Source organism: Opisthocomus hoazin, chromosome 5 (genome assembly GCF_030867145.1).
Source record: "Opisthocomus hoazin isolate bOpiHoa1 chromosome 5, bOpiHoa1.hap1, whole genome shotgun sequence".
Lineage (NCBI taxonomy): Eukaryota > Metazoa > Chordata > Aves > Opisthocomiformes > Opisthocomidae > Opisthocomus > Opisthocomus hoazin.
This window is the reverse complement of record NC_134418.1, coordinates 21,940,824-21,959,622: the sequence shown is the minus strand read 5'-3', so window position 1 is coordinate 21,959,622 and position 18,799 is coordinate 21,940,824. Positions and strand designations below refer to the sequence as shown.

Sequence of the window (18,799 nt, the reverse complement as noted above, 5' to 3'; positions counted from 1 at the left end):
GCAGAGCTACACTTAAGGGCATAAATTGCACTGCAGAAACTTTTCTTTGCATTACACAAGGCAAAAAGTCAGATTTACTATAAAACACAACTTCATGTTGAGGTAGATGCTGGGAGTGATGGGTTGAGCAGCTTATCAAAAGAAATCAAGATCACCAATACACAACTAATTTTTATGTTTAGCTATTTTACACTAGCAAGTTTGTCTCAGAAGGATGTATTCTTTCCTATTTGAAGTTCCTCAACTGCGGTTTTCGGGCTTGTGGGTTTCTTCACTTCTACATATTAAATTTGCAGGTTTTGCCGTTTACAAATCGGCAAACATACATCAAAGCAGAAACTACACAGTTAAAGCACACAATTAAAGCTGAAAGATAAGACCTCTTAGAATACAGACAAACCCTGGTCTTCAGATCTTCACTATATTTATATATCAGATTCATGAGTTCGCCATTTAACTTCCTCTTGGAAACACTGGGGAATTTAAGTACAGAAGTAGGAAAGAAACAGGACTGAAGCAAACACGTACTGCACCCTCAAGCCAATAGGAAACTCGGATAAATTTACTTCAGCTACAGATAAAACTCCTTGAATAAAGAAATATTTTCCGCTGCATAGCTACATTAGTAGAGAACAGGGAGTATGTGAGACCTTTATAAAACTGACCCATAATGGGCTTAACCAGGAGCACTCTATCCTTAGGAACCGCTCAACGCCCAAAGGACCTTAGAAGAGATTAGCTGTCCCCTTTCAACCCTATTCCACACTCTCCATGTCACAGAGGGCAAGCAGGATGCTATAGCACTTCACAAGCAATGCCATCACCCAGTGGAACTGGTAAAACTGTCAGTCTAAAAGCCTAAATCTGGCAGGGTAAAGAAGTGGACTTTTAATTCAATAGTAATCAAAAGCAGTTAACCTAGAAGAAAATAAGTATCTGACCTCTGTGACTGAATACCAACTTGCTGAAGTTGTTAATTAATCAAAGCTTAGTAATATCCCATGGGATTAGAATACTCTGTGTTCCACTTGCTTGAGTGGCAAATCTTGCAGTAAAATAAGACACTTCTAAACTATGCTATAATAGCTCAATCAAAGTTTGCAGGAGAAATAAGTAGTAGCTCCCCAACAGAAAGATCTTTAGCTTCCTGAAGATGCAGAGCTGATTTAGGTTTTGCCAGCCTATATGCTTTTTCCATTGACAGTCAACACTTTTAATCAAGAACACTAAGGACAAACTGAAATGAAACCAGTGACCAACTCACACCAAGTTATTGCTTCTGAAGAGGGCCGTATTAGACAACTACGACTGAAAATAATTTATATACAGATTCAACTACCAGTATCCTATTTTTATCAAGTAAAAGTAACTAATTTATTCAGCACTGTAAGCTTTCTAAACATGATTCACATTGACCCCACAGTCGACATCTGTATTGTCACTCATTTATCTCACTGCAATCTTGTCACCGCCCCACAGGTGTGACTTCTGTTTAGAAGAAAAGTTAAAAGCAATATTAAACAACAGCAAGGACTTGGGGTTTTTTTTTTGGTAGAGCGTCACAGGTTCTCAAACTAATCCTCACACTTAAAATCACAAGGCTATGCATTATTCCAACGGTCATTTGGAAAGGCTTTTCACCTTGTTTGGAAGGAGAAAAAAAAAAAACCCCAAATGTCAAATCTTCAAAATATGAAGCAGCTTACATTCAGGCTCTTTCAAGCAAAAGCAGTAAGAATAAGCATTTCCAAGCCTAACTGTAGCACGCTAGCTGCCACAAAAACTGTCTCCACCTTTCCCTTCCCAGTAATATTGCTGTCAAGCTTTAATAATAGCACGAAGCAAAGAAATATCAGCCAGAATCCTAAGCAGAACAAAGAAAATTTATCTGAAGTTCAAATCAATAAATGAAAAACAAAAAAATCAAAGTTTATATACTCTGGGAACAGTCTAAGATGAATTAACATTACATAACATTTTCACTAACACAGTTTCACTTTTCAAAATGGAAGTCAGATTTATTCAACATTAAGTGTAACAACACATCAGAAATCAATATCCACTTATAAAATAAAGCAAAGTAACATGAATAAACACAGGAAAATACTGTCTGAGACTCTCCAAGCAGGACATTTCTCATAAGACTCACAGAAAAAAAAAAAAAAAAGATTTATATATGCAAACAGACTCAATTCCCAAAAACTCAGTTTTTTCCAGTTGTAAAGCAATATATAGCTAACGGAAGGTAAACTAGAGAGGGGAATGAAATGCATCATGCTGTACAACACCAAAGAAATACTCCACCCGCATTTGTGTACAGCATTAACAACATGCAGTAGATGAGGTTAAAAGCAAGTACAGTGTGTACATATTAGAGAGACAGCAACTAGTCCATCTGAGGGCTTTGTTTCTTATTTTAGTTCAACTAATCAAAACAAACAGAAGCTAAGAGCAAACAGAGGAAGAGCAGAATCTGCATGGAGAACAACATCTCTTCCCAGAACAGTAAAGCATCTTAAGTAAGTTTTAAATTGTGCACATATTTACTTGTCTTGGTCCTCTTCTTGCTATGTCTTTGAAACATACCTAGATCAAATGACAGGCTTTATGCAAGTATCTACATTTTTATAAAGCTGTAATTAAACAAAATGATGCAAGTCATTCAAATTCTGCTATTCTTTTAAGTCAGGCATTAATATGCTGAACACTCACTACAACTCAGTGTTATTTAAATTAGAAATAAAAACAAGGCAAGCCATCTCCCAAATAGCCTTGCTGAAATGTAGGGTATTTTAATTATTTTTGTTGCTTGGAGGAGAGCAATGCGAAAATACACATGCTACCCAATTCATTAAGAACTATTAAAACAGTTCTTTTTGACAGAAAGCTGGGATCTTTTTTGGTTCTTGTCAGTTCACAGCCTGACAGATTTCTCTTGACAGTTGTGGGGGTTTTTTAACAGTATTTTTTTTTTTAAACAAACCCCCAAGATGATCTCCTATAGCTCTTGTCAGCTATTGAAAAGCAAGCAAGCAAAGCACACATGCAAGTTATTAGAATTAGATAGCCAAATCTAATTAACTACAAAGTTCCAAGCAGTAAGTACATCTAAATTCCCCTGGGGAGACTTGGTCTTATTGGGAGATGGATTTGAAAGCTGATAAAGAACATAGGTTATCTGGTTCACTTCAGAAGTTCTCTGCCTTCCACCTGAAGACTTCCAGGAACCCATTCGACCACGTAACACGCTAATAAGCTAGTACAAATATTCAAGATTTTAATTCATTTCAGTAAGAACAGAGTGATGGCTGACAACTGAAGACTGACTTTGTAGGGCTGGACATACTGACCTTAATTTTAAATGAATTCAAGTCTGAAAACAATTGCACAGCATCGAGTTAAGTTACAAATAAAAACAAACATAGGAGAATTTAAGGATAACTTTACCACTCACACACAAATTGCACCAGTCAATGCTGTACCTAGTTCAACTGAAGTACAGCAGTGTTTTAATAACAATATCCAACCATGATCTAGAATTTAAAAAACAACTATCTACCACTTATCTATTAGTAATTCTCAGTTGAAAAAAAAATACTGTATTCTAAACATGAACATGAATCAACTATCAGTACCTGTTTTTAAGAGTAGAGGAATCACAAAGAACTGAGTTGAATTAAAATAAAAGGAATGTAAAGGAGAAAGTTTTAATTCAGATGTCTTTAGCACATATTTAATCAAAATTGACTTTAAGACATGCTACTGAAATCATTATCTGAAACTGCTCTGAAGTCTGGCAATCATGTAAGTTAGTGCTGCAACTACCAAATTTAATGCTGGGTCAAAAATGGAATAGAAATATGAAGGTAATGCCCTGCAGAGTAGGTCTAAAGAAGAAAGTTTTTTTTTTTGGACAAGGAGTTACTGATCTGAAAGCTTTGAGATTGAATGTACCTCTTGTCTCCAGCAACGTAAGTTGTGAGCATTCCTTAGTCTTCTGACTTAGGAGCAGCTGAAATACCTCTGAACTGTTTTTCATCCTCTGCAATGACGAAGAGCAATTTCTTTTTACCCTGGTCAAATGTGCTTTCCTTAACATTTAGGCAGAGATCAACCTTCTGACTTTCATTTCAATTAAGCATTAAATACACATAACACACACACACAACTTGGTAAACTTGACACTCAAAGTTGTAGAGAAAAAAAAAAGGTAACACAAATCCATTTTATTTCTGAAAGACAGAAAAGGACTGATAAGTACTGTCATCTTGCTTAAGTAACGTCAGATGCAAGATCAACTGGGAATAACAGTTTAAATGTTAATATTGTTACAATTTATATTAATCAGTGCATTCTGTTTATGCAAGAGAAGACTAAGTGGAGTTTCAGATCAGCATCATCACTACAGGGCTGGAAGGGAAAGCTGTCTGTTGAAACTGTGTATGACACTGTTGAACTGCTACTGAAGCCTCAAAGAATGGCTGTCAGGCAGTCAAACTCTACTGGCAAAGCCTTTTTTGGTTATTGGTTATACCAGCATCTGTGTTTAAGTCACTAGTAGAGAAGTTTACCAGTGCTTAGAATCAAACAGCTTTAGTAGGCTTAACCATCATGCAATGAAGATGCAACATCCAAGATTAAAATGCCTACAGCAATTCAGAGCAAGCAGTGTTTCAGACACGAGACAGTAATGCATCACTTCAGTCAGTGCAACTGGAACAGATCAGAAAGCCATGTTCACCCCACTCAACATATTGTACAAGGAGATAAGCAAACAGTAAAGAGGTCCAAGAACCAATAATTCCTCTATTTGGCTTCTTTTTAAGTTAAGTATTCAGTCTATTTATATTCTTCTCCCCTGCTTGCAAATAAAGGAAAAATAAATGCGTCTCTGCATACATTATAAAATTAAGGTAGTAATCCCTCTCCAGCAATGTATCTTTGAAATGGAATGAAACTATATTGAAGCTCTAAAAGTCGGTGGTGTGCGAAATGCTAACTAGAGCTCATCTCTCTTCTGTGCATGCTGTTTTCCCATATACTGGGAAACAAATGGGCAAAACCTTTAAAGCTTGATTTTCTAATGTATCTTTTTAGGCTTTCATTCAGTCATAAGTTCATGCCTAACTCAAGCTGGCATCCATAAATATCATAAGAAAACTGAAGTCAACCATCCTTGGCTTCACCACCTTCAAGGCTTCCAAATGAGGAACTGTATTCTTACTATAACATTATTACCTTGACTATGATGGAGAATCTTCCCTCTTTCAGCAAAATGCCCATCAGAAAGTGGAAGGTAATCTGTTACCTACATATCAGTGAAGTGGGGAAAGAAAAGTCAACATGTGCCCGGAACTGCCAATGAGCCGTTTTAAAATTCATCACTGAGGAGGCAAAAAGAATCAACTGTTTTAATCTCAAAGTCCACCATAAGGCAGTTGAAAGCATTCCCCATGGCAACCAGAAATCCCTTTCCTAAAATTTTTATACTTTTAGGAAAGAAGTGTTACACAGCTTTAGTAAAAGTTGTGGAAAAGTTTGGGTTTGTTCAGTTTTGGAAGAATGGGGTTTTTTTTCTTCTTCTTTATATAGAATCATACACTTGACACTTGTTCCTCTTACACGTGAAAGGCTTAAGTGGTAACCTCTTCAGGGAGAAGCCTTTAGGCAGTCTCCACAAAGGGGCTGCTGTCCTGACAAAGGAATCTAACAAAATATTTAAGAAAGCAGAGATCCTCATCTTCCGGAAAAATACCGGAGAATTTAAAACAGAAAATGGATTTCAGATACAAAAGCTAAAAACAACAACAACAACAAACCCTCTGATCACAACCATTCTGAGTTTAGAGCTTAGGAAGTCCTCAGCCATTTAAGCATGATGGCACTAGATGATTGTCTCGAAGGACTGACATGTTTTACAGAAATCTTAGTGGCTGGAATGCTGGCTGGACTCACTGACTGCCAGTCGGTTCAAGTTACACCGTTAAGCAAACGGCAGAAAAACAGAGGACCTTTCAAAGCATATCATCTCACTTCCAAGATGTTGACACATGCCAGGTATGTCAACATTAAGACTGCATGTTTGCCAGCGAGGATCCACCTCAGAGTCAGTGCTCTCAACATACCTTAGCAAAAGGACGCTAACAGCTTGAAGATGAGCATTTCTACAGTAGCCACAGTAGGAGCAATGCAAGTCACTTCGATTGTGGACAAATTTAGGTGGCAAGATGTGCAGGGGTCCTACTAAAATAATTTAAAAAACCCCCGACCCTATGAACTTCAAATTAGTTTGTGCTCCAACATACAATACTCACCACTTCTGATCGTATTAACTTAAGCTTTTAGTTCTACAGTATTTATTAAGTAGCAGCTATACAGTTACAGGACAGCTGGTGATAAACTGAGTGTTGAGAGCAGTCTGTGCTCCAAAGGTTTGCCATTTTGAAGCCAAAATCTATCACTACTATAATCTCATCTGACTTGTTTCTACAATGCCACAATGTATTTTTTTCCAGTAGACAGCTAAACTGTGTATTTTAAAAAGATACTTAACACTTCAACTTACAGCCAGTGAAGAGTCCAACACCTCCTCTATTTCAATTTGTACTTAGTACAGAAAACCGAATTTGTCTGTTTTGGCTTCTCAGTATTTGAGCTTGCCTGACTTTGATGTCAGCATTAAGAAGCGCTATCCTCCCACTCCTCAGTACCAGATTTTTTTTTTTCCATGCATAAGTATTTACTCTCCAGTATCAAAATGTTGCTTCGTCTTCTTTGGTAATGACAGAGTTCCTCAAACCTCACACTGCAAGATCTACTATCCGGCCTCAGATCTTACTTCCAAGTCAATTATTGCTATAGCCTTCTCAAGTACAGACATCAAAATTGAACATTTTTCTGGTAGTAGTCTTCTCCATGCTGTCTGGGAGGCAAAATTAGTTTCCTACTTTATGTATATTTTTCCCTTTGTATGTGTTTAAGCACTTCACCAGGCTTTTAACTACAACTCTGAAGGCTCAGCATTGAGGTGGCTCTCCAGCACCAATCTTTTTGTATCGCTGCTTTGTTTTGTCTACCATGTACAGAGCATATAATCTTTGTTCAAAGAGACCATTGTTACCTTGTGATGACTTTTTTTGCAGCTGTAACTGTTCTATCAGATGATTCAAAGAATAACGGAACAATATCATGTTCTCATTATTTTCTATTCCACCAAATTTTCTCCTCTCCAAACTTCACCAAACAGTTGACTCTTCCTATGCTTTTCTGTAGAGATGACATATAATTACTCTTTGTTAGGCAATAAGACTCTGGATTCCTTCTGTTCTCTTAATCAATGTACCAGGACTCTTAAGGTACTTGCACGTGTAAGGTCCCCCTCTCAATTTCTAACGCTCCTCTTCTAACCGTTTCACTAGCCACCGTAAATGCATTTGTTAACATCACCACTGCTTCTTGAGGACAGAACTAGCACATCGGTTATATACAGTGGAACCTAAATAGAAAATGATAGAAAAGACATGTATCACTTGATTTCAATTAGCTACAGGTTTTGAAGGATCTTTACTAGAAAAAAAAATTTAGGCAGTCAGTGAATTAATTCTTTCATACAGTACAGCATGTACATATTGGCAAGAAGCAAGCCCCTAATCACAGGTTCCTGGCAGCAGCACCTGTTACTGAGGCAACTAGAAAACCCCTATGGAAGAGCTGAAACTATTTAGTCATCACTGGGTGAATTGCTTGTGTTCACTAGAGCAAGAAGTATTTCCTCAGAATGTACCTCAAAAGAAATTCCTGCTCAGTACTAGTATTTTCAGACAAACTGAATAAAAGGCACTGTTGCTCAAGCAGTACATTTGTTGTCTCCAACCGTTTTTTTTTTAAAAAAAAAAGATGTTTTTGAACTAACTACTGTTGCCCTAATAAGGCTTCCTTGTTACCTCATAGTAATTTCATCTCTCCCTATAAAAGTTTAACATAAAAGTTGCTTTTATCTGAAGTATGTAGAGTCTCACCTTCATATCTATCTTTATGTCTAAAATTATGAGTTAGTATAACAGTATGCATTATAAAATTATACCATTTACTTCAGACATGTCTGAACAGCTACATCTTCAAACTATACAAAAATAAAGTGTATGAAATCTTACAAAAGGAGGACATTAAGACATTAATAGCTAATCCAAAAAATATAATAACTTATACACAGCAGTAAGCATAAGCAATGTAGCCTACAACAGCTTTCAATTAACAGGACCTGTGAAACATGTCTGAAACGAGCATCAGCTAAAATTGGAACATTCCTAAGCACAATAATGTTTCCATTTTATTATCTTTACCACAGTACAAACTTTCACAAACCAAATGTCCATTGTCTGTAAACAAAAGCTACTATTCCCCCCTCCTCATTTCAAGAGGGTGAATATTTTCAGTCCTCAGTCAAGTTTCATATCCATCACTTGCATAAGAAATCAAGAGCCTCTTTTCTTGTTAAATTACTTTTTTTTTTTGTCATACAGCCTGCAGTGAAGTAAAATCACAGTGAAAGTCCTGGGAAAAACATGATCTTTACAGCAGGACTTGAACCATTCTAATAATAAATGCATCTAACAAAGCTTCCCATAATAAAAGCATGGCGTTTCCATTTCCAGAAATCAAGTCAATTACAAATCTTAAGTTCTACTTAAAAACCCCAAAAGATCTAAAAGTGAAAAGATTCGTCTTCTCAGTCAAATACAAGTCTTTCAGTTTCACTTGCAGAGAGACTTTTCCAGTCTGTAAAACAGTAGTGCAATTCAATTAGTTCTACTTCTGTTATTTTTCTTAAGGTCCAGTAGATAAATGTCCTAACTCTACGGAAAGATAGGAAGATGCTCTGGTAAACAAGAAATTTTGGCAAGCCCGGGAAGGCTCACTAGTCCATTAAAGCTTAGAAGTCCAAAGTGGCTTAAAAATGGTTTACGAATGAACAAAAAAAAAAAAAAAAAACCAACAAAAACCCCACAAAACAATAAAAAACCACTAAAAAAAAGACAAACTAAAAAAAAAGAAATAAATAGGCAGAAATTGATGTAAACTGTCTGAACTTTTTAATGATTTCTCATTGACAGCTGGCACGACCTTTGACAGTACAGTCAGTTAAATATAGTTGACCTACAGAGCATCCCATTAGGGCATCCAGTCTGGAATGCTCAAATGGAATTACATTCCTAAAGATTTAAAAAATAGAGTTCTTATAACATTACTATAGATTTCTTCTGCCCACCTCACTTAGACTTCTTCTTAAAGAGGCTTTTTATTTTCGATGGCTTTTTGGTTTTTTCACCGTTTTGGTACATGTCCTGTGGGATGCTACTTATCCTAGGGACAGAAGCAGCTTCATGGCTGGGTTTACTATCACTGCTGGCTGAAGAACACGAGGTGTGCCGAGGCTTTGGGACTGGGATCCCAGTTGAAAGCTGGTTCATGCTGCAGGACTTCTCCAGGATTCCATTATAAACTTTGCTTGCAGGACTAAAGATCATGCTCTTAGTTTCTGCCATGCCTACACAGTCCGGAGAGCCCCTAGAAATATCTGCAGTTAGAGAAGAGGAGTCTCCCGTAGACGATTCCTCCAGTGAGAATTCTTCCGGAGATACTTTCTGAGGAGAAAGTGTCTGGTACATCTCAAGACTTGCTGGAGGAGATTGCTTCCTTCCAGTGGATGAGTTTAAGGAGTCACATTCCGAACCTGTTTCCTGTACTTCCCTGAGTCAGAGCAAAGAGAGGAGAAAATATTATGAAACTACTATTTCCTTCGTGCGGTTAAAAAGGTAACTAATTTAAAATCAATAACGTTAGTCTAAAAGCACCACCCACACTTCTTAGTAGTTAATTAACAACAAACATTAAGTTAAACATTTCAACTTACAACTTGCATTACATCATTTTATAATCTAAACTTAAGATAATCAATTTGTGTGATCTTGCTTTTGTGGGCAGCAGCATCTGCCCAGAATCAGCCATTTGTATCTCACTTCAAAGAACAAAAACTATCTTTCTGGCACGTGAAGTCAGAAAAGTTATGAAATGAAAGAGGGAGATTTAAGCCTATCATACACAGAAAGTTTCTTCAGGACAAGTGTCCCTACCTTTCAACAAGCTCATTTGCTCCTTCCAAAAGGTATTTAACCTTTTCCTATGAGGCCATGTAACAAGAGTAGGTACACGCTCAACATGCTGTAAGAATTGTGTTACCATCCATCTTCTCTTCGCCCAGTAGCTGACCTTGCTTTTGATCCTAGTTTCAGATGTAAAAGCCAGTAACATATTGTAATGGAGAATCAGGGTTAGTTCAGTGCACCCTGGATTGTAACATTACTTAACTGTATATGACATGCTAGCTATTTACATACACATATCAGACACGAACTCTCTCTGTTCCGTGTGGACTATATTAATTTATATTATCCTACAGATTACTTTAACTTTTGGCTTCGCTCCACCTCCAATTCTAAACTGTTAAGTCTCAAATAATCCTATCAGAGTTCCAAGTGCTGTTCGCTAATCTCCGTACCATTGTTTATCAGCAGAGAAGTAAATGGCTTCCTCCTCCTCTTCAGTTCGATAAAGAGCTGGGCAGCTCGACACAGAAAGGATGTCAGGGTCAGGGGAGTGCAAAGCATGCTGAGACTGTGGAGATGATGGCACAACATTGCGTCTTGATCGACACAAGCTACTGCTTCTTGCCAGTGTGCTGGGAGGTTTTACAATGGACCCTGAAGCAAAGAAAAAGCAAACCAAAACCCTCCAAGTGACATGGATGTTAACAATATCTACTCTGAAGACTAAATAGCAGGTATCTGCTTCGGCCACAGTGATTCTTAAACAACTTTGACACCGCTCAACTGTTTTGGGGGAATAAAGACTGGCATCACCTTACATATTCTACAGCTAGATGAAGCAGCTAACCGAGATGCAACCACAGCAGTTTTGTGCTGGCCAAATATTACTCTGACCATGTGCACCAAAGCTCTGGCTCACTATGCTCTCTTGAGAACACAAAGAAATCTTCTACTGGAACTCCCAACCCTTTATAAACTAAAAATAGTAGTGCTGAAATTAGTATCTTACACAATATCCTGTATTTCACTTGCGTGGCGATTTGGAGCTTAAAAGAATATGTAAAAGTTTTGCAATGTAGGTGTATCTAACCAAACGGCCAACTGAAATACGTCGCATTAGCTGAAAGTTACATTAGACATGGAAGACCAATTTCATTTATGTAACATGACAGAAAATATGTAATTCAACCTCATTTTAAGCTCAAGAATTTCCTATTTGATAACACTTTTTTTTTTTGCCAGGCTAACTATGAATTTCCGGAAACAAAAATACTAATGATGGGTGGAGACAGCAACAAAAGACTTGACCAGGAAAGTATCTAACAGGAAGCGACAAACTAAAATGTTCCTAATCCAATTCCTCCTTCAAAAGATGATTAGGGAGCAATACTTCTATGGAAATAGATCTACAGACCTGTTTTCAGGTTAGCTGTTATAAGCCTCAGGATTTCTTATACCCCTCCTCAATCCATCCCACAAAATGCATCACTGCTTAGGTCAGACAAATCGTACCCTCACTGATGTTCAAAATGTACATCAAACACAATGCACTAAAAAAAAAAAAATTCAATTATTTTTGTAGACAAGGATGTCTAGCCTGACCAAATGCACTTTATTTTTTGAGATGCCAGTTTACCATCAGGTAAATTACAGCTTCCCTTCCTGGAATCTCAGGAAAGGTTGAGTTGTCACTCTGCTTTCAGTGCAGGAAATCACAGCTTTCACAAAACAGCAAGCAGCTGCACCTTCGCCAACACTTCGGCTTTGCTGCCTGCCAGGCTGAGTAGAAAAGAAAGGTTTACAAGTCCCAACATGACAGTTGTCAGGTAACTCAAACTTTTGATTTTACTCCCTACTGATTTGAAAGGCAGGTGTTCGCAGCTCAAAAATAAGCTTGTGTCATTACAAAAAATATTCCTTAAAAAGCAAATGTGAACTGAGGTAAGAGAATAAGAATGCCTTTAGGAAATTTGTACTATGTGTCCAGGTAAATCAGATTCCATCCTACTTGATGGTGTAAAAAAGAACAAGATTGCACCATCGGTAAATTTTAAGAAAAGTTGCAAGCATTTTGGCACCTTGTAGGTGTACATACACGGGATTATGAAGGAATTCAGCTATGACAACTTAACATCTAGAATTTTCTAGCACAAAGGAAACTCACTCAGTCAAGGAATCAGCTGAATCCTAATCGGTCAATGGAAAAGTAGAAGTTTCGCTATCACCTTTCTGTAATGACTTTGTTCCAGTCTCATACATCTATTTCTTTACCCCCTTTTGTTCTTCAGCTCAGGATTGATTAAACCGATCTCATACTTCACACCATTTTAGCCTATCATCCCAATTGCTGTGGCAAAGAAGCCTGTCTGGCAGACTTCAAATTTTGTCAGTCTTAAGAGATCAAAGGATGCTGGCGCAAGGTAACAGCCCACAGTTCAGTTTGGGTCCAGAGACTGAAACAGTCTTGCTCGTAACTGACTTGTCTGCACACTATATTTTGCCTGAAGTCTCATGAGTGACACAAGCCATTTTGCTCCTGTCCTTCCTCCTGTGCGTTTGTCCTTTTTGTCTAAAGTATGGGAATAATTTAGCAGTTACCAAACTAACCTACAATAATTTGACTCCTGAAGTGGTTTCAACAATAGATCATTTAGCATATTTTCCCTCTCCCCACTCTCAAGTGTTTCCAGGGTTTTTTTTACTGAGTAGAAATTGTAAAAGCTAGTAAATTAAGGAGATGCTACTTCCCTCATGAGATCACTTTAACAAAGTCAGGCTCTCATGCCTTACCAAAATTCAGAAAAACACATTTAAAGTTTTTGTAACTTAGTACTAAGATTCTTTTGTCACTGACTGAGTCAACATTCATTAGCTAAATACTTCCAAATGAACTGAACTTTAACAAAAAAAATTAAACCATAGTTGCAAAAGTATATAGTAAAGTTTCAACTAAGTACGCTCTTAGAAACTGCACAGTCTCTCTCTGATGGTAGTTCCTCTAAACCAACTGCAATTTGCTCTCTGGCTTCACTTCTATGCAACACGTGAACGAGAAGAATGACAAAAAAAAAAAAAAAAAAAAATCACTCAAGTCTGAAGTCTTCCATACATATCTAAGTGTTTAAGTGTTTTGTCATTCTAGACCACCTGGAAAGTCACAATACTAAATGAAGCTCTTCATTTTGAAATCGGACCACAGATTTCTCCATACAAACTTGGAAGTTTAACTCTAGGCATCCATATTTCACTCAGTCATCTAAGAAATTTGTTGCTAATGTTTAAATCAAAGCCTTCATAGTGAAGATGACTAGAGAGACAGTATTCTTTAAGTGATCAGAACTTGCAATAAGTAATGTTGTAAGGGGATTAATGAACTTTTCCATGTGGTCTGTAGAAAAAAGGTTGGTACATTCAGAAGAAAAACGTGTGCCCAAGGCACACTAAATGAAGGCAGCAAAGTGGTGATCATTCTCTTTATGCTACTTTAAAATACAGTTCTAATTTCTTCTGAGAATCCCAGCCCTGGAAGAAAAATATATGCATGTGAAAAAGTTTTCTTTCCTTCTCATTCCTCAGCTTGGTATTGCTTGTTTCAACAGCTACATGGGAGCTCATCATTTTGATTTGCCTCTAGAGTCCAGTTAATCACAACTTCCAGGAAACAGGCTCTTCTATTGACGCAGTGACTCAAGATACAAGGGTGGTCTGAATCTCCAGTGTATATCTTTTTATCATAGTTTAACCAAAGCTGGATTTCCCTCCCTCCCTCCGGCACTTGGCCTTTCTGCCTCACACTCAAACAACCCGCTGTATCCAAACACAAACGTTCTGCCTGAAAGCTTCCCTTGGACCACAAAAGGATTTTGTTCCAGCCACTAAAGGGTGTTTGAAAAGCTATGTAGCATGCAGCCTCTCAAAGCGTGTGATCTTAATAGTAGGTCAAGGGATCCTACACTAATTCCATCCCTTCAATCTGAAAGAATAAATGTGCTAACAGAAATTCAGCATTACTTACTATAAATTTTTGTCTGAGTGGCAATCCAAGCACGACAAGCAGACTTTCAAAATCTCAGCTGGATTTGCCCCCCCACCCCCTCACTGAAACAGAACAAAGGCTTTTTCTTCATGCTGTCTTTATTGCAAAACATGCTTTTCAGTTCATGCAAGTCCCAAAACACGCATCTGAAATGCAAAATAGAATTTTGGCCCTTTTGACTTTGATATAGTCCTGTTTGATTTCAGCACTCAACTGCCACCTCTCCTTAAAATCTCATGCCTCCACAACTTTCCCCCTTTGTTTTCACCGAGCTCACCACTTACCATGAAACTGTGAAACTATTGGAGGAGTATCTTCATCTAAGTCGTCAACTCCCCCTGCAATTGGGTAAGGAGGAATGGAAACTCGGGGCATAACTACCCAGCTGTGATCAGAGTAGAGAGAGGAGGTCAAGCTTGGCAGTCCAGAATTGTGTGCTATTTGAAAACCACAAATCTTCTCAATCTGTTGCCATCGATAAAGACGCTCTCGCAAACATGTCGTCAACTCAGAGAGTGCTTTCCTGAAGAAAAGCACACACGAAAATTACATACACTGTTCTTAATGATAAAGCAAAGCAACACAAGTGCACTCATTCCAGCATACCAGAAGATCCACTAGGACTGCCCAAATATTTGCACTTTAATACCTTCTAAACTGTTTTACTTAAAAGTGCAAGAACACTAAAGACACTAAATTCCGTAACTCTCCCCCCCCCCCAAATCCATTGTTACAGGTATAAATAACCACAAAATACACATCCTGGTAATACTCTTACTTTGCTTCAAGGATTTTATGGTCCACTTCATCTAGAGAGGAGCTGTGTGCAACGTGTAATGTTCCAAATACAGTACTTCTCTTCTTTTTTATCTTTTCTGCCTAAAAACCAACATAAAATGAAATGCATAAACCTAGGAGTTATATACCTAACAGATGATAAAACATTAGTAACACTGACAGGGAGCAATTAACTCCTCAAAGGAGGAAAAAAATATCTAAACATCTGAGTAATTTGTATTTACTATTTCATATATCTAGCAGTAGATCAGAAAAGTCTTTAAGCAGCTAAAGGGTGAGTTAGTACCTCGTCTTTGGCGATTGCTAATTGCATTTCTGCATGCTGTCTTTTGATGTTGTAATATTGTACTTCAACTTCATGTGTTAACTGAAGCCACTTCTGCAAAGCTTCAGGAACAGACCAATTACTTCTCAGCTCAAACTCCTTCTCAGCCTTTTTTAAAGCCATGCGAACCTAGCAATCAAAAAGAAATACAAGTGACACCAAGAATATCATTAGAAGTGACAGCAGAAGAAAGTGGCACATAAGCACCTTTACACTCCACAGCAACATACTAAGGCTTTACGGAGCTTTGGCAGGAACACAGACCAGGCATTTCTGAAATACACCATAAAAATTTCCATATACTATACTATATTCGGATATTTTTTCCTATGATACATAGTCCCTAAGGTGAAGCTTAAATATTTCTGTAAGACAGCATTTTTATTTAGTACAATAAAACCAATCTATTGCTACTAAAAGTGAAACAAAACTACTATCTCTCATCTAATAATGCAACAGAAAAAAAGCTTTTGTATATATTTTGTTCCAGGAATCCGTTAACATTATGACAAGCTAATATAGAAAGTGTATGTCTTCTTATAGTTTCAGGATTATTTTATTAGACGATGGTATGACTGACAATCAGTAAGTGCTTTTATAATTTTTCCGTTCAAATCAAGCATTAAAGAAACATTGCTTTAAATACTCCTAAGGATATAATAAAACCAGGACCAATTTAAAGTCAACACTAAGATTATAAAAAGTTTGCAGATACCTGTACTAGCTCTTCCTCTGCATATTTGAGCCTGCTGAGCTCACATTCAGCTCCCTCCCTCAACTCCCTTAAGCGATGAGCTTCCCGTTTTGCATCATTGATCTCATCCATCATTTTGCGCTCCAGATTTTGCTTTTCCACAGCAACATTTCTATTCTCTTCTTGTGCCTTCTCAAGCCTTCACAATTGAACAAAAAATATGAGAAAATACACAGCATATTTGTTAAAAGTTGCAGTCCTCAGGAGAGGAAAATACGTCCAGCAACAGGGCAAGAGGCAACAGACACAAACCAAAACACAAGATATTCCATCTGAACATCAGGAAACACTTTTTCACCATGAGGGTGATGGAGCACTGGCACAGGTTGCCCAGGGAGGTAGCAGAATCTCCATCCTTGGACATATTCAGAAGCCGCGTGGACAAGCTCCTGGGCAACCTGTTCTAGATGATCCTGCTTGAGCAGGTGGGGCTGGACAAGATGACCTCCGTAAGTCCCTTCCAACCTCAACCATTATGTGACAACAAAGACTGTGCAAGCTTCATGAACCAGCAGCGATTACATCACACAATGTGATGTCTACATCATATAAAATGTGCAAATTTTTAGGTGAACCTTCATTAATGATGTAATAAGACCAAAATACAAGTCTATAAAGACAACTGAGCTACAGGTACACCACAGAAGACTATCAACTCTCACACTGCTAAATAAGCAACAGGAAGTAATCAGTCCAGGTCTGTTTCAATCTTAAGAGCTTAAAAACAGGAGAAATGTTCTCATTTCCATGTAAGTATTCCAAAGTAAACTGTAATTATACAAAAATGACATACTTCTAAATCTGTAGGTAAAAAAAGATTGAACCTCTATTCTCTACCTTCATCCCTAAGTTCACATTTTAGAAGGCAATATCCAGGAGCAATTTCTACCAAAAAAAAAAAATTGTACTGAAATCATCATTTCCACGCAAAATGTAGATGAACAAAATCTCAAGGCAGCTTAATGAAAATAATTGATGACTGCGAAGAATCTGTATTTGTACTTAACATCAAAACAAAAGGGAAACCGAACATTAACTTTTTAAATTTTTGTACCTTTCCTGCAAGTCAAGAAGACTTTGCTCTGCTGTTTGGAGACTTTCTAAGTCCTTCATCATTTTTGTGATGTGTTCTCTTGAGGTTCTGTTCTGTGTATACGCAAACCAGCAGCCTCCAAAACCAATAACTATAGAAACTGTTAATACAAAATCCTTCATCCAGTTGTGAGGGGGACCTGCACAGAGAATAACATGGCCATTAACCAGTTCATTGATAGAAACAACAGAATATGGACTTTCCCCACCACATCTCCCCAACCTACAAGGTGACAGAACCTGGTGCTAAACAGAATTCCAGCTCATTTACCACAAACCATCTCCAGCAACTACCTTTCAAGCTTTCAAATGGAATCCAGAACATTTTCCATACGACAACAGCAACTCTGCTCTAATACAATCTGCTTAATCTATACTAAAAGATACACTAGATTGAGGAAAGCTTACTAAACTTTTGCAGTACATACACATACTGTATCTTTATTTAAGTAAGTTAAGAGAGAGTTTCCCCAAATACACTTTAACAGGCCAGGAGAAACTTTGGTTATGTTTGAGTAAGTTCTCCCCAGTCTGTGCCCTCTGGAATATCCTATGCCGAGTTCAAAATGCACTTGTACAAAATAAAGTAGATTTTAAAAGGGTAAGTAGCTAATAGCAGCACTTTTTAAAAGCAAAACCTGGATGGCCAAAGTGTCATACCCAAGATTCATGTATACTCCTTTGTTAGTACAAATTTTACGGTCACTTGTACCTTTGTGAAACAAACTTTTAAAAGACAGTTTCAGCTAACATTAAAAGTATAGTGCAAACACCAAGTGCTTTTTCCTCTAAAAAGCTGTAGCTCACATCTGTCAGGCTAACTCCGATCAGTCAGGCCAGCTCAGATCTGGCCTGACTTTTGCAAAGTCATTCACTGCTCTCCAAACTGCTCACCAAGCTCTGGAAGGGCCTCCTAGTTCAGGAACACCTGACACACGCAGTACCACACCATGTCTGTAACTGCCTATAAGCAAGCACGCAGACTGCTGGTGATGTGGTAAGGAAATGTCTGCACATGCTAAAATGGGTCAGAGTGGAACTGCTGCATTAAATTTAACTGCATTTAAACTCGAGTCTGCACAAGAGACACTGGGATTGGATTTGCGCCATCATCTTTTTTCTTCCTTGGGGAAGGTCATCCCCTCTCATTGCGGCATCCCAGCTTACAGTGCCCAAGCTAACTGGGAACTGAATGTAAAATTAGCTATAAGTGTAATTTAAATAGTCAAAAAGATTTGGAGGACACTTGTTGTGACACAAAGGCAAACACCCATCTGTCAAGTGAGGTTATACTAAAATTTCTGCATAATCTTACACACAGAAGTGAATCTTTGTCCTAATCCCAGGATCCTGATCACCCTTTTTAATTCATTGCCCAGTTCCACAACACATGCCAAGCAATCTATCAGTACATCCACGAAACAGATAAGCTGTCCTACCTACAGCATCAAATGTCACTAAGTATTCTCTGTTGAATTCTTACAAACAAGAGATAAGAAAAAACCCCAGAAGGTTACTAACGTGTCAGAGGACCAAATAAAACAACATCCAAGGCTTTAAGCTGAAGCTTCTGTCTATGGCTCCGGTCAATTATTTTCAAGTGAGAGATCATGAAAGCATGTTCGTTTACTGCTATCCTGTTAATGATAAAACAAAACGTTACCTATTCCACAAGCTATATTGAAAAC

The 18,799-nt window shown here is 37.8% G+C and overlaps 1 protein-coding gene across 2 annotated transcripts in view; it reads right to left on the bottom strand.

Annotated features, from left to right (window-relative positions):
• Nucleotides 1-2,013: 2,013 nt before the first annotated feature.
• The window catches only part of STIM2 (stromal interaction molecule 2), a 77,980-nt gene continuing 61,194 nt past the window's right edge, over nucleotides 2,014-18,799 (bottom strand). The window contains exons 5-12 of one of the 2 annotated variants that reach the window (XM_075420670.1): nucleotides 18,633-18,748; nucleotides 17,074-17,251; nucleotides 15,981-16,158; nucleotides 15,227-15,394; nucleotides 14,921-15,021; nucleotides 14,427-14,665; nucleotides 10,559-10,760; nucleotides 2,014-9,750 (exon numbers count right to left, since the gene is read on the bottom strand). In XM_075420670.1, coding sequence (XP_075276785.1) covers nucleotides 9,270-9,750; nucleotides 10,559-10,760; nucleotides 14,427-14,665; nucleotides 14,921-15,021; nucleotides 15,227-15,394; nucleotides 15,981-16,158; nucleotides 17,074-17,251; nucleotides 18,633-18,748 — 1,663 coding nt within the window. In that variant the 3' untranslated portion in view covers nucleotides 2,014-9,269. The remainder of the gene's footprint in view (nucleotides 9,751-10,558; nucleotides 10,761-14,426; nucleotides 14,666-14,920; nucleotides 15,022-15,226; nucleotides 15,395-15,980; nucleotides 16,159-17,073; nucleotides 17,252-18,632; nucleotides 18,749-18,799) is intronic. The other variant, XM_075420671.1, reaches the window with a different exon arrangement.